This window comes from Oncorhynchus keta, chromosome 17 (assembly GCF_023373465.1).
Source record: "Oncorhynchus keta strain PuntledgeMale-10-30-2019 chromosome 17, Oket_V2, whole genome shotgun sequence".
Lineage (NCBI taxonomy): Eukaryota > Metazoa > Chordata > Actinopteri > Salmoniformes > Salmonidae > Oncorhynchus > Oncorhynchus keta.
The window spans coordinates 27,554,479-27,571,013 of record NC_068437.1 but is presented as its reverse complement, the minus strand read 5'-3'; the positions used below and the strand labels follow the sequence as shown (position 1 = coordinate 27,571,013).

Below are 16,535 nucleotides of genomic sequence, written 5' to 3'. Positions count from 1 at the left end.
CCAGTTCGAACAGTTTGGGTAAATATTTGGGCAATAAATGATGAGGATGACAAGACGAGAACATCGACCTGACAATTTTTTGTTTGTTTTTATCCCGCCCATTTACTTGGTTGCCATGGTTGAAGGTTAACTCCTACCGGGGTAGCCCGAACAATGAGCTTTGTGATTGGTTTGTATTTCTTCAGTTACCACCAAACCAATTAATGATTGGATAGCCTATGTGTCTGTCATAAATGTGATCATACTCCTGTAAAATGCTAGGTTGCTTTTAGCTGTCAGTGGTGTTTTATGTCGTTTCCATCAACACCGAAAACGCGACAAGTGAGATAATTTTCAAATAAAATACATTTTACCCCAAGAATTGAATTACATTTACGTCAATGTCAAAAGACAGTCGCCACGATGGACGACGGCGTGGCGCTGGTCAACACCGACTCGGCCCTAGAATTGGACAAGGGCAAGGCGGAGACGGGAGGGAGAGGTCTGGCAGCAACAGCTCTGGATCCTCGCATGGAGGAGGGAAAAGCAGGAATACTCCCATAACCGTTGCCTCGAAGGTAGTTAGCTTTATTTTCAAGTTATACTGTATAATACACCAGCAAAGTAAGACCGCGTTTAGCCAGCCAACAAAAATAAACCTATTTAGCTAAGGGTTTTTAGGCTGGGTTTCTGTGTAAGCACTTTGTGACATCTGCTGATGTAAAAAGGGATTTAAATACATTTCATTGGTTGATTAATTGATCGCGCGCTAGATAGTTAGATAACTGGGCTACTAGTGTCGCTATTCTGTAGCGTTCGTTATGTTGTCGCTAACTCCGCTCAGCTGAAACCCACGGCTATTTTTACCTAGCTAGCCAACTAAAGTAGCTAATGGTGTGTTGAGTTGCAGGCCCTTTCGATAGGGGTTTTATTCCTTTTGTCCAAAGTAAATAATATTTTCTTGTATCGTTATGTTAACTATACGCTACTGGTTAAACATTTTAGGATCAAGGTTTAATTTAAATATTTTTAACCATTTTCTACATTGTAGAATAATATTGACGACGTCAAAACTATGAAATAACACATGGAATAATTTAGTAAACAAATCAAAATATGTTTGAGATTCTTCAAATAGCCACCCATTCCCTTTGACAGCTATGCACACTTTTGGCATTCTCTCAACCAGCTTCACCTGGAATGCTTTTCCTAAAGTCTTGAAGGAGTTCCTACATATGCTGAGCACTTGTTGGCTGCTTTTCCTTCACTCTGTGGTCCAACTCATCCCAAACCATCTCAATTGGGTTGAGGTTGGGTGATTGTGGAGGCCAGGTCATCTGATGCAGCACTCTCCTTCTTGGTCAAATAGCCCTTATGAGCCTTGTGTGTGTTAGGTCATTGTCCTGTTGAAAAACAAATGATAGTCCCACTAAGTAAAAAAAAAACAGATGAGATGGTGTATTGCTGCACAATACTGTGGTAGCCAAGCTGGTTAAGTGTGCCTTGAATTCTAAATAAACCACTGACAGTGTCACCAGCAAAGCACCCCCACACCATAACACCTCCCCCATGCTTTACGGTGGGAAATATACATGTGGAGATCATCCATTCACCCACACCGTGACTCACAAAGACATGGCGGTTGGAACCAAAAATCTACAATTTGGACTCCATACCAAAGGACAAATTTCCACCGGTCTAATGTCCATTGCTCTTTTTTTTGGCACAAGCAAGTCTCTTCTTATTGGTGTCCTTTGGTAGTGGTGTCTTTGCAGTAATTCAACCATGAAGGCCTGATTCATGCAGCCTCCTCTGATCAGTTGACATTGAGATGTGTCTGTTACTTGAACACTGAAGCATTTATTTGGGCTGCAATTTCTGCGGCTGGTAACTCTAATGAACTTATCCTCTGCTGCAGAGGTAACTGGGTCTTCCATTACTGAGGAGGTACTCATGAGAGCCAGTTTCATCATAGTACTTGATGTTTTTTGTTACAGCACTTGAAGAAACGTTCAAATTCTTGAATTTTCCGTGTTGACTGACCTTCCTGTCTTAATGTAATGATGGAATGTAATTTCTCTTTGCTTATTTGAGCTGTTCTTGCCATAATATGGACTTGGTCTTTTACCAAATAGGGCTATCTTCTGTATACCATCCCTACCTTGTCACAACACAACTGATTGGCTCAAACGCACGAAGAAGGAAAGAAATTCCACAATTGAACTTTTAACAAAGCACACCTGTTAATTGACTGCCTCATGAAGCTGGTTGAGAGAATGCCAAAAGTGTGCAAAGCTGTCAAGGCAAAGGGTGTTTTTATTTTGTTTAACGCTTTTTGGTTTCTACATGATTCCATGTTATTTCCTAGTTTTGATGTCTTCACTATTATTCTACAATGTAGAAAATAGTAAAAAATAAAGAAAAACCCTTGAATGAGTAGGTGTTCTAAAACGTTTGACCGATAGTGTAGTTGTCACAGAACAATGAGACCGACATTTCACTGGATGTATAAATGTGAAGCATCCGCTTGGCCTATCCACTCACTACCAAAACTGGTTTTGAGAGGAAGCCCAGTGTGAGAAGATGGAACAAGACAGATTTTTATGGAGCCATCGAGCTGCCGAAAGGTTGAATGTGCGTATCCGTATCGTTTGGATCGTAAGAAAAGCCATGCATGACATGAAACAGTTAAATTAGGTCTGTAAACGTGCAAACCCTATGTTACGACTATGAATGAACATTTACACGTTCAATTATTATTATTAATTATTACTTTTTCTCCCTTTACTCTGTTACAGATATTTTTTTATATGTACACTTTGTCAGAAAGGTGGCATTTGCAATGGACATGAACTTAAAGTTGCTAGACGAAGTTAGCTTGTCAATAAATCAACTCTATCCCAGACGTTAGTTGCTTCCGTTTTCATTTCCAAAATAAAAGCCAAGAGCTTGTTTTAGAACACCATTCGATAACGACGTTACACCAATAGTTGGCGTAGCATAGGGTTGGGCCTCCAGCAAATGACTTTGAAGATACTTTTCTAGAATAACTGTTGAGCTGCAAAATAGAAAGTAAATATGATTTAGTCTAGGCCTTTTCCACTATCTAAATATGCCATTCTGTCGTGTTATTTAATTGCCATATAATTGCATAATTTATTTTTACAGCGGCGTGGGGATCCTGTCGGTATCATGTAAACCTAATGAATCACACCTTTTCCAGTATTTGGGAGCATGGACTGTAAGCCTTAAATTAAGCATTTTGACTGTTTTTGCAATTTCCACTCTGAATGTAGACTTGTTATAGCCATTTGTGTTGCACAACCCCATCACGCAGAGGCTATATCCATATAAATAAACGAGACAAAACAAAATATTGACTAAGTCTTGGCTATAACCTGTCCTGAGTGAAATAACCATGGGGTCCCAAATGGTCAAGACTATTTATAGACTATTCTTATTGCCAGATATGCTTTCCCTATAGGCCACTGCATGTGCTTATTCAACTATTTTGTTGAAAAAGTATTTAGACGCTATATTTAGAACCCTGTGAGCTAGGGTCTCTTTAAGGGGAGGCCTATAATAAGAACAGTTATAAAACACAAATCGAGTTCTAAAAGTATTCTGCAAGACACCAGTAGCCAAAATTATTGCCTAAATTACAATGCCTATAAGTTGAAGGCCTGTTTTTATTTTTTTATATTTGGGTAGGCCTAAATAAAACATTGAATTATTAAAGTAATAGGCTAAAGAACTTTGGAGAATTGATGGCTAAGGATATTCTCTTTGATTTTGTTCCTATTGCAACTCAGACGTATTACAGAATGGATGACATTCTCACTGACTGAACTGAAAGGAAGAAATCAAATCTAATTTTATTGGTCACATAGATGTTGATGCGAGTGTAGCGAAATGCTTGTATTTCTAATTCTGACAGTGCAGTAATATCTAACAAGTAATCTAACAATTTCCCAACAACTACCTAATACGCACAAATCTAAAGGCGTGAATGAGAATATGTACATATAAATATATTGATGAGCCATGGCCGAGCGGCAGTTAGGAAAGCTAAGGCTAGCTTTTTCAAACAGAAATTTGCATCCTGTAGTACAAACTCAAAAAAGTTCTGGGACACTGTAAATTCCATGGAGAATAAGAACACCTCCTCCCAGCTGCCCACTGCTCTGAGGCTAGGAAACACTGTTATCACCGCTAAATCCACTATAATTGAGAATTTCAATAAGCATTTCTCTACGGCTGGCCATACTTTCCACCTGGCTACCCCTGCCCCGGTCAACTGAGTGGCACCCTCTACAGCAACCCGCCGAAGCCCCCACCATTTCTCGTTCACCCAAATCCAGATAGCTGATGTTCTGAAAGAGCTGCAAAATCTGGACCCCTACAAATCAGCAGGACTAGACAATCTGGACCCTCTCTTTCTAAAATTATCTGCAGAAATTGTTCCAGACTCACATTAAGCATCTCCAATCCAAAATCAAATCTAGAATTGGCTTCCTGTATCACAACAAAACATCCTTCACTCATGCTGCCAAACATGCCCTCGTAAAACTGACTATCCTACCGATCCTCGACTTTGGCGATGTCATCTATAAAATAGCCTACAACACTTTACTCAACAAATTGGATGCAGTCTATCACAGTGCCATCTGTTTTGTCACCAAAGCCCCATACACTACCCACCACTGCGACCTGTATGTTCTTGTTGGTTGGGCCTCGCTTCATACTCGTCGCCAAACCCACTGGCTCCAGGTCATCTATAAGTATTAGCTTTGTAAAGCCCCGTATTATCTCAGCTCACTGGTCACCATAGCAGCACCTGCCTGTAGCACGCGCTCCAGCAGGTATATCCCACTGGTCACCCCTAAAGCCAATTCCTTCTTTGGTCGCCTTTCTTTCCAGTTCTATGCTGCCAATGACTGGAATGAACTGAAAAAAATCACTGAAGCTGGAGACTCATATCTCCCTCACTAGCTTTAAGCACCAGCTGTCAGAGCAGCTCACAGATCATTGCACCATAGCCCATCTGTAAACAGCCCATCTATCTACCTCATCCCCCTACTGTATTTATTTATTTATCTTGCTCCTTTGCAACCCAGTATCTCTACTTGCACATTCATCTTCTGTACATCTACCATTCGTGTTTAATTGCTATGTTGTAATTACTTCGCTGCCATGGACAATTTATTGCCTTAACTCCCTTACCTTACCTAATTTGCACTCACTGTGTATATACTTTTTTGTTTTCTTTTTTTTCTACTGTATTATTAACTATGTTTAGTTTATTCCATGTGTAACTCTGTTGTAAGTGTCTAATTGCTATGCTTTATCCTGACCAAGTCACAGTTGCAAATGAGAACTTGTTCTCAACTAGCCTACCTGGTTAAATAAAGGTTAAATAAAGAAAAGAAAATAGGCAAGGTGCAATAGATTATATAAAATACAGTATATGTAAGAAATGTAAACATTATTAAAGTGCCATTATTTAGAGTGGCATTGTATAAAGTGACTAGTGATCCAGTTATTTAAGTGACCAGTGATTGGGTCTCAATGTAAGCAGCAGCCTCTCTGACTTAGTGATTGTTGTTTAGCAGTCTGATGGCCTTGAGTTAAAAGCTGTTTTTCAGTCTCAACTTTGATGCACCTATACTGATCTCACCTTCTGGATGGTAGCGGTGTGAACAGGCAGTGGCTCAGGTGGTTCTTGTCCTTGATGGTCTTTTTGGCCTTCCTGTGACATCGGGTGCTGTAGGTGTCAGAGGGCAGGTAGTTTGCCCCCGGTGATGTGTTGTGCAGACCAAACCACCCTCTGGAGAGCCTTGCGGTTGAGGGCGGTGAAGTTGCCGTACCAGGCTGTGATACAGCCCAACAGGATACTCTTGATTGTGCATCTCTAACAGCTTGTCAGGGTTTTAGGCGACAAGCCACATTTCTTCAGCCTCCTGAGATTGAAGAGGCTCTGTTGTGCCTTTTTCACCACACTGTCTGTGTGGGTAGACCATTTCAGTTTGTCTGTGATGTGTACGCCGAGGAACTTTCCATCTTCTCCACCGCTGACCCTTCGATGTGGATAGGGGGGTACTCCCTCTGCTGTTTCCTGAAGTCCACGATCATCCTTAGTTTTGTTGATGTTGAGTGAGAGGTTGTTTTTCCTGACACCATACTCCGAGTGCCCTCACCACCCCTGTAGGCTGTATCGTCGTTGTTGGTAATCAAGCCCACTCCTGTTGTGTCGTCTGCAAACTTGATGATTGAGTTGGAGGCGGGCATGACCACGCAGTCGTAGGTGAACAGAGAGTACAGGAGGAGGCTGAGCATGCACCCATGTGGGGCCCCAGTATTAAGGGTCAGCGAAGTGGAGATGTTGTTTCCTACCTTCGCCACCTGGGGGCAACCTGTCCAGGACCTAATTGCACATGGTGGGGTTGAGACCCAGGGCCTCCAGCTGGATGATGAGCTTGCATGGTACTATGGTGTTAAATGCTGAGCTGTAGTTAATGAACAGCATTCTTACATAGGTATTCCTCTTGTCCAGATTGGATAGGGCAGTGTGATGACAATTGCATCGTCTGTGGATGTAATTAAACGTTCAAATATATTGGACTGATGAGTTGCACGGATCATGCATGTGCTACACTTTATTTGGCTAGTAGGTAAATAGGCTTACATTAGGGTACAATGACTGGATGGCTGTATGCCTCCAGAAGGGCATCTTCTGAGGCGGAGGGGTGCTTTTCCGAAGCTGCATGGTGCTGCATGGAGATCATAAGCTCTTCAACTGGGCAGCAGTGTCGTGGCATAATTGCCATATAATTGCATAATTAGACCACTGCAACAGAGTTGGTTTGAAGTGTGGGAATAAGTTTATGCCCGATTTAGCCTACATTGAAGCTCTCCTTTGAAGTCCATATGTTCATGACCCGATTCATATAAATTATTTTAAATTCATATTAGCCCCTCCTACAGAATATGCTTTGGCAAGATTTTGAGTGATGAAATCAATGTCAAAATATTCTGTCAAAAGATTTTGAGTGGCAAAGACTCCAATGGTCATGCATACATACTTCATAGATTCACCAAACATCTGCTATTATTCTGTTTCATTTTTCCTGGTATATACTAGAGGCTATGATTCATTATTCCTGGTATATCCTCCTGGATATGTTTAAGTATTCCTGGTATATACTACTGGTTATGATATGCAGACAGAGCCCAGAGGATGGGATGGTGCAATAATGAATTAGTCATATGTTACTGACCGCTTTGATTCGGTCTTATGTAGCAAAATTTGTAATTATTTTTTATATTCGATAAAAGCAGAGACACAGGGCTACAACATTGTATATCATACACTGCATTTGAGGGACAATGGGAAAGTAATTCTGCTTTGAAAGTTGATAAACTTGTAACCCCACTTTTGACAAAATGGGCCTTGAATCATTTTGGTACACCTGCTGGCAAGCTCTTCTTTGTCTACACCCATTCAGCATTGTTCACACCCTCTTAAACCAGTCCCACCCATCTCTTTATGGATTCACAAGTGAGGTAATGTGCTAAACAGTGAGTAGTCTAGTAAAGATTAAGTGTAAAAGTAGTAGCCTACATTAAGGAACAATTCAAGGTAACAAAGTGTCCGGATACAAATATTTAATAAATATTAGATGACTCTTACCCAGACACACTTGTTTAAATTGATGGGTCATGTGAAAGTTATAGTTATTAAGTTATATGCCATTTAGCAGACGCTTTTATCCAAAGCGACTTACAGTCATGTGTGCATACATTCTACGTATGGGTGGTCCCGGGGATCGAACCCACTACCCTGGCGTTACAAGCGCCATGCTCTACCAACTGAGCTACAGATTATCTGCAGAAATGCTATAACCCCCAGCCAAATCTTGCTAAGTGGATGGGTCTCTACAGAAGGTGTAAACTGTACAGCGAAATGGTTACTTGCATAGTAGCAAAATCTAAAATAATGTCAATATAAAAATGTGTCAATACCAGTAGAGAGAGAACATAATATACAGTATGTACAAGAACAATAACCATGTTAGTGATACTGGTGATAGATTAGGTAGTTATATGCATACAGTAAGGGGTAAAGTGGCTGAGCAGCAGGATTAAACAAAAATGGTATCAGCAACGTGTGTGTGTGTGTGTTTGGAGAGAGTTGTGAATAAAAGTTAGTTAATTTAAAGAGCATTTCTCTTTCTGTGGGTCCAACCCCAAGAAGTTCGTGAAAACAGTTAAAGACCTGGAGAATAAACCCTCCTCACAGATGCCCATGTCCCTTAATTTAGGGATCCCTAAGTGCGAATCATGCTCGAATCCCGCTAGCGGGATTGCTTTGACAACATCCAGTGAAATTGCAGTGCGCCAAATTCAAGCTACAGAAATATCAATATTCAACATTCACGAAAATATAAGTGTAATGCATCAAAATAAAGCTTAACTTCTTATTAATCCAGCCGCTGTGTCAGATTTCAAAAAGGCTTTATGGTGAAAGCAGACCGTGCAATTATCTGAGGACAGCGCCCCACATACAAACACACAAGAAAAAAAAATTCAACCAGGCAGGTGCGACACAAAAGGCAGAAATAGCCATACCTTTGAAGATCTTTTTTTCAATCTGAAATGTGTCAGTGACACAATGAATGGTCGTTTTGTTCGATAAATTCCTTTATATCCCAAATATGTCCATTTTATTTGGGCGTTTGATTCAGAAATACACCGGTTCCAACATGACTACAAAGTATCTAATAACTTACCTGTAAACTTGGTCCAAACATTTCAAACAACGTTCCTAATCCAACCTCAGGTATCCTAAAATGTAAATAAACAATAAAATTTAAGACTGAATAAACTGTTTCTAATACCGGAACGCAACAAATGCACACAACAAATGACTAAAGCCCTTCAGAGTGACACCTACAAAGAACAGCCCTACTTCTTAATTTCTCAAAAGAAAAACATCGATCAATTTCTAAAGACTGTTGACATCTAGTGGAAGCTATAGGAACTGCAAGCAAATTCCTATTAAAAAGAGCTTCCCATAGAAACCTAAAAGAAAACACATTGACCTCATGGATTGTGCTCGGGGTTTCGACTGCTAAATAAGTTCTGTTAGACCCACAGAAATTATTCAAACAGTTTTAGAAACGTCAGAGTGTTTTCTATCCAAATCGACTAATAATATGCAAATCCTAGCTTCTGGGCCTGAGTAGCAGGCAGTTTACTTTGGGCACGCTTTTCATCTGGACATCAAAATACTGCCCCCTAGCCTTAAGAAGTTTTAACCAGGTAGGCCAGTTGAGAACAAGTTCTCATTTACAACTGCGACTTGGCCAAGATAGAGCAAACCAGTGCGACACAAACAACAGTTACACATAGGGTAAAAAAACGTACAGTCAGAAACGCAATAGAAAAGTCTATGTATAGTGTGTGCAAATGTAGTAAGATTAGGGAAGTAAGGCAATAAATAGGCCATAGTGGCGAAATAATGACAATTTAGCAATTAAACATTGTAGTGATACATGTGCAGATTATGATGTGTAGGAGGGATACTGGGGTGAAAAAGAGCAAAAATAAATAACAATATGGGGATGAGGTAGTTGGGTGGGCTATTTACAGATGAGCTATGTACAGGTGCAATGATCGGTAAGCTTTTCTGACAGCTGATGCTTAAAGTTAGTGAGGGAGATATGAGTCTCCAGCTTCAGTGATATTTGCAATTCATTCCAGTCATTGGCAGCAGATAACTGGAAGGAAAGGCAGCAAAATGAGGAGTTTGCTTTGGGGGGTGACCAGTGAAATATACCTGCTGGAGCGCGTTCTACGGGTGGGTGCTGCTATGGTGACCAGTGAGCTGAGATAATGCGGGGCTTTCCCTAGCAAAGACTTATAGATGACCTGGAGCCAGTGGGTTTGGCGACGAGTATGAAGCGAGGGCCAGCCAAAGAGAACATACAGGTCGCAGTGGTGGGTAGTTTTTGGAGCTTTGGTGACAAAACGGATGGCACTGTGATAGACTATATCCAATTAGCTGAGTAGAGTGTTGGAGGCTATTTTGTAAAAGACATCGCCGAAGTCAAGGATCGGTTGGATAGTCAGTTTTACGAGGGTATATTTGGCAGCATGAGTGAAGGATGCTTTGTTGCAAAATAGTATTGTTGAACAGTATTGTCTTTTATCGATGGCTGCTATGATATCGTTTAGGACCTTGAGCGTGACTGAGGTGCACCCATGACCAACTCGGAAACCAGATTGCATAGCGTAGAAGGTACGGTGGGATTCGAAATGGTCGGTGATTTGTTTGTTAACTTGGCTTTCGAAGAGTTTAGAAAGGCAGGGTAGGATAGATATAGGTCTGTAACAGTTTGGGTCTGGAGTGACACCCCCTTTGAAGAGGGGGATGACTGCGGCAGCTTTCCAATCTTTAGGGATCTCGGACTATATGAAAGAGAGATTGAACAGGCTAGTAATAGGGGTTGCAACAATTTCAGCGGATAATTTTCGAGAGGGTCCAGATTTTCTAGCCCAGCTAATTTGTAGGGGTCCAGATTTTGCAGCTCTTTCAGAACAACAGCTAAGATTTGGGTGAAGGAGAAATGGGGGGCTTGGGCAAGTTGCTGTTGGGGGTGCAGAGCTGTTGACCGGGGCAGGTAGCCAGGTGGAAAGCATGGCCAGCTGTAGAAAACTGCTTATTGAAATTCTCGATTATTGTAGATTTATCGGTGGTGACAGTGTTTCCTAGCCTCAGTGCAGTGGGCAGAACTTTTTGGAGTTTGTTACAGGATGCAAATTTCTTATTGAAAAACCTAGCCTTACCTTTCCTAACTGCCTGTTTATATTGGTTCCTAACTTCCCTGAAATGTTGCATATCGCGGGGGCTATTCGATGCTAATGCAGTACGCCACAGGATGTTTTTGTGCTGTTCAAGGGCAGTCAGGTCTGGAGTGAACCAGGGGCTATATCTGTTCTACATTTTTTGAATGGGGCACACTTATTTAAGATGGTGAGGAAAGCACTTTTAATGAATAACCAGGCATCCTCTACTGACAGAATGAGGTCAATATCCTTCCAGGATTCCCGGGCCAGGTCGATTAGAAAGTCCTGCTCGCTGAAGTGTTTTAGGGAGCGTTTGACAGTCATAAGGATTGGTCGTTTGACCACGGACCCATTACGGACGCAGGCAATGAGGCAGTGATAGCTGAGATCCTGGTTGAAGACAGCAGAGGTGTATTTAGAGGGCAGGCTGGTCAGGATGTTATCTATAAGGGTGCCCGTGTTTATGGATTTAGGGTTATACCTGGTAGGTTCCATGATAATTTGTGTGAGATTGAGGGCATCTAGCTTAGATTGTAGGACGGCCGGGGTGTTAAGCATATCCCAGTTTAGGTCACCTAACAGTACGAACTCTGAAGATAGATGGGGGAAATTAATTCACATATGGTTGGGCTGAGGGGGATCTATAACAAGCGGCAACAGTGATATATTTATTTCTGGAAAGGTGATTATTAAAAATAAAATAAAAATTAAAGTAGAAGCTCAAATTGTTTGGGCACAGACCTGGATAGCATGACAGAACTCGAAAGGCTATCTCTGCAGTAGATTGCAACTCTTCCCCCTTTGACAGTTTTATTTTGGCAGAAAATGTTGTAATTGGGGATGGAATTTTCAGAATTTTTGGTGGCCTTTCTATGCCAGGATTCAGACACGGCTAGGACATCAGGGTTGGCGGAGGGCTTGCAAACCATTACAGACTACAAAGGGAAGGACAGCCGAGAGCTGCCCAGTGACATGAGCCTGCCAGACGAGCTAAACTACTTCTATGCTCGCTTTGAAACAAATAACACTGAAACATGCATGAGAGCACCAGCTGTTCCGGAAGACTGTGTGATCACGCTCTCCACAGCCGACGTGAGTAAGACCTTTAAACAGGTCAACATTCACAAGGCCGCACAGCCATTTGCGTACAGATTCACAGATGATGCAATCTCTATTGCACTCCACACTGCCCTTTCCCACCTGGACTAAAGGAACACCTAAAGTTGAAGTCAGAAGTTTACATACTCGTTTTTCAACCACTCCACAAATTTCTTGTTGACACACTATAGTTTTGGCAAGTCTGTTAGGACATCTACTTTGTACACGAGACAAGTAATTCTTCCAACAATTGTTTACGGACAGTATAATTCACTGTATCACAATTCCAGTGGTCAGAAGTTTACAAACACTAAGTTGGCTGTGCTTTTAAACCGCTTGGAAAATTCCCGAAAATGATGTCATGTCTTTAGAAACTTCTGATAGGCTAATTGACATATTTTGAGTCAATTGGAGTTGTGGATGTATTTCAATGACAACCTTCAAACTCAGTGCCTCTTTGCTTGACATCATGGGAAAATCAAAAGAAATCAGCCAGGACTTCAGAAAAAAAATGGTAGACCTCCACAAGTCTGGTTCATCCTTGGGAGCAATTTCAGAACGCCTGAAGGTACCACGTTCATTTGTACAAACAATAGTACGCAAGTATAAACACCATGGGACCACACAGCCGTCATACCGCTCAGGAAGGATACACGTTCTGTGTCCTAGAGACGAACGTACCTTGGTGCGGAAAGTGCAAATCAACCCCAGAACAACTGCAAAGGACCTTGTGAAGATGCTGGAGGAAATGGGTACAAAATATCTATATCCACAGTAAAATGAGTCCTTTATCTACATAAGCTGAAAGGCCGCTCAGCAAGGATGAAGCCACGGTTTGCAACTGCACATAGGACCAAGATCATACTATTTGGAGAAATGTCCTCTGGTCTGATGAAACAAAAATAGAACTGTTTGGCCATAATGACCATCCTTATGTTTGGAGGTTAAAGGGGAGGCTTGCAAGTCGAAGAACACCATCCCAACCGTGAAGCACGGGGGTGGCAGCAGCATGTGGGAGTGCTTTGCTGCAGGAGGGACTGGTGCACTTCACAAAATAGATGGCATCATGATGAAAGGAAATTATGTGGCTATATTGAAGCAACATCTCAAGACATCAGTCAGGATGTTAAAGCTTGGTGGCAAATGGGTCTTCCAAATGGACATTGACCCCAAGCATACTTCCAAAGTTGTGCAAAATGGCTTAAGGACAACAAAGTCAAGGTATTGGAGTGGCCATCAAAAAGCCCTGACCTAAATCCTTTAGAAAATTTGTGGGCAGAACTGAAAAAGCATGTGTGAGAAAGGAGACCTACAAACCTGACTCGGTTACACCAGCTCTGTCAGGAGGAATGGGCCAAAATTCACCTAACTATTGTGGGATGCTTGTGGGAAGGCTACCCAAAAGGTTTGACCCAAATTAAACCATTTTAAAGGCAATGCTACCAAATACTAATTGAGTGTATGTAAACTTCTGACCCACTGGGAATGTGATGAAAGACATAAAAGCTGAAATAAATCATTCTCTCTACTATTATTCTGACATTTCACATTCTTCCAAGAAACTGGTGATCCTAACTGATCACAAGACAGGGAATTTTTACTAGGATTAAATGTCAGGAATTGTGAAACTGAGTTTAAATATATTTGGCTAAGGTGTATGTAAACATCCGACTTCAGCTGTACATGTCTAAACAAAATATCCCAAGAGATGCTGTTAGCGAGCTATCTGACATTAGGTTGCTGGTTCGCTAGCTAACATTACGTCACCCCTTGATTTTATGAATGTGAAATGTGAGATTAATAGTATACATTTTTTTATTTGATAAAAAAAAACATTTTGGGGTGAGATGAACCTGCCAAAACTCTGAAAAGGTATTATTCTACTTCAGAATTGTGACACACTATTGTTTCAAGCCTAAGATGTTAGTCCGTTATCGTAACATGGTGTTTGAATGTTCATAGATGAAATTTCACATTTTACGTTTCAGGTTTTACACATGGCTTTTCTTACGATCCTAACGATATGTGTGTTCAACCTTTTTGCAGCTGTTTGGCTCCATAGATTTTGGCCGACATTCCATTTTTTTTTGCAATGCTTTGTCACCATGTGGCAGTACATTGTCTGCTGACATAATATGCCAGTTGATAAAATTAAAACAGTCAAATACTTCACTCTGTAGTGTTATGTCAGTCATTAGGAAAAAAATGTATTTCACTGGAGCTGTGGATGTACTTTCTAAACATGGTTGTGCTCGGGTTATTGCTCCGACAAAGTAAATATTCTTAATAGATCCTGTTTAGCCATCGCTAAGGGTTGATTTTTAGGCATTGCATTGTTTTCTATAAGAATCCCTGCTCACACTAAATATCTTGCTGCATACCTCATTTGTTTGTAGCAAAGCTTATTTTGAGACTCTTACTCATTTGGCACAAAGTTGCAGGTGGCCCATGTGGGTTTGTGTTTGTCCTCCGGCCTTGAATGATTCATTGCAGGCAGACCATGTGGGTTTGTGCTTTTCCTCCAGCCTTGTATGATTCATCCACTGCCAAGTCCAATCGGATGCTGCTTAGCCTCAGCCTCTCTGGCTAATGCAGGCTTACATTAGCACACTCCTTGAGCCTGCAGCTACACTCATTTCTGGCAGTGGAGGACAGGGGCTGAGTGGCAGGCCTGTGAGATGAGAGGAGCTGTAAACACAGGAAGCAGTGCAGAGGAAAGGAGAGGAGACCCGGGTGAGTGGCAGGAAGGCAGACGGACAGCAGCAGCAGTGGTCTGCAGCACAGGCCCAGGGGCTGGATGCTAGCTCAGCACAGTGCTCCGAGCTCAGCCCTGATTACAAACGGAGCAGAAAGGATTGACAGCCCACTAAGCACCTGGCTGTCTCAATCACCATTTGTGGTGAAGTTGACACAGCTGGGCAAGTTGCTATAGAAGTGCTAGCTACACACGGTCTATTTGGATCCTTCTGTCAGATGATGATGTCACCTATCACAAGTGGCAATGCTGGGGAAACAGGTTGGCTAAAGTGGCCTGCAAAAGTATGTCGGGTGGATAAGGACGAGGAACCTGCTTACAGACTCTACTTCTATTCTGTATGTATTTTTTAAGCCATCTTTCTTTCTCTCTCTTCACTCCCCCACTCGTTCTGCATGTGTCTGTTTGTAAACCTTCTTTATAAAATGGTAACTCTTTTAAAACTACACCAAGCTCTTTCCTGTGTGCATGTAGAGGCTGTCTGTGACCGAGTTGCATAACAAGACTGTGTATTCTCCATTTTAAATGGAGAAGTGCTGAAATAAACAACCTGCACTGTCTACCATAGTCAAGGCCAGGTGGCAGGTGGCAGCAGCTGATTAAGTGGATCAGGAGAGCCTTTCCATAAGCCTTGCCTACCTCATGCTGTACAGATAGGAGTCAGTCAAGATAGGCTTCCCTTCATGTCAAGAGTCATCTGTGATAAGATGGCTGCCAATCCCATGAAACGGTGTTAATATTTACTGTCAGCTGGGCGACGCATTTGCTATGATGGTAACGTAGCTTGCTATTTGTTCATTTCAGTGGGATTTGGCTACTCTGTTTGATGTGCAGCCTAGGGATGTTGGTGCTTGATCCTATTGTCCTTTGCTTCCTATGCTTTTCTGGTAAGAGAATGAAGCTGGGCATTTCCATCTAAAAGGACCCATGAGCACCAACATAGAAGCATGTCAAATTGGGTCTCAAATGAAAGCAAGGAGTGTAGGCTTGGGTGGTATACCGGGTATTTGGAAATGGCCACGATGGTTTTTCAATACCATCAATGCTGTTGAAACTATTTCTTTGAAGTTTTTTATAGATTTTTATATTTGTAACTGCTTTTTAAATAAATACCTGCAGTCAACTTGTACAATACATAAGAAGATAAAGCAGATCGCGTTCTTCATTTCACCTGTCACATTGTTTTACATTATGAAGCATTCGTAGTTCCCCAGAACAGGTGAGCCAGTCATGTTTGTTTGTAAGTAGCACAATGGGAGAAAGTGTGAGCAAATCAAATTTAATTTGTCACATGCGCTGATTAGAACCTTACTGTGAAATGCTTACTTACAAGCCCTTAACCAACAATGCAATTTTACGAAAATCTGAGAAACTATTTACTAAAGAAAGGTAAAGTGACTATGCATAGATAATAAACCGTGACTAGCAGCAGTGTAAAATAGTAAAAAAGTGCAAATAGTCCAGGTTGCCATTTGATTAATTGTTCAGCAGTCTTATGGCTTGGGGGTAGAAGCTGCTAAGGAGTCTTTTGGACCTAGACTTTCGCTTGCCATGCGGTAACAGAGAGAACAGTCTAATACTTGGGTGGCTGGTGTCATTGACAATTTTGGGGGGGCCTTCCTCTCATACTGCCTAGTATAGAGGTCCTGTATGGCAGGAAGCTTGATGTACTCGGCCATACGCACTACCTTCTGTAGCGCCTTAGTCAGATGCTGAGCAGTTGCCGTAGCAGACGGTGATGCAACCGTTCAGGATGCTCTTGATGGTGCAGCTGTAGAACTTTCTGAGCGTCTGTGAACACATGACAAATATTTTCAGTCTCCTTAGGGGGAATAGGCGTTCTCGTGCTCTCTCC

General features: G+C 41.7%; 1 protein-coding gene across 5 annotated transcripts in view; it reads left to right on the top strand.

Annotated features, from left to right (window-relative positions):
* Positions 1 to 223: 223 nt before the first annotated feature.
* Positions 224 to 16,535, top strand: part of LOC118396724 (S phase cyclin A-associated protein in the endoplasmic reticulum-like) — a 142,256-nt gene continuing 125,944 nt past the window's right edge. For 3 of the 5 annotated variants that reach the window (XM_035791108.2, XM_052465773.1, XM_052465772.1), the window contains exon 1: positions 225 to 557. In XM_035791108.2, the coding sequence (XP_035647001.2) occupies positions 381 to 557 (177 nt within the window). In that variant the 5' untranslated portion in view covers positions 225 to 380. Of the gene's footprint in view, positions 558 to 14,886; positions 15,019 to 16,535 lie in introns of those variants that run through there. The other 2 variants (XM_052465775.1, XM_052465774.1) reach the window with 2 other exon arrangements.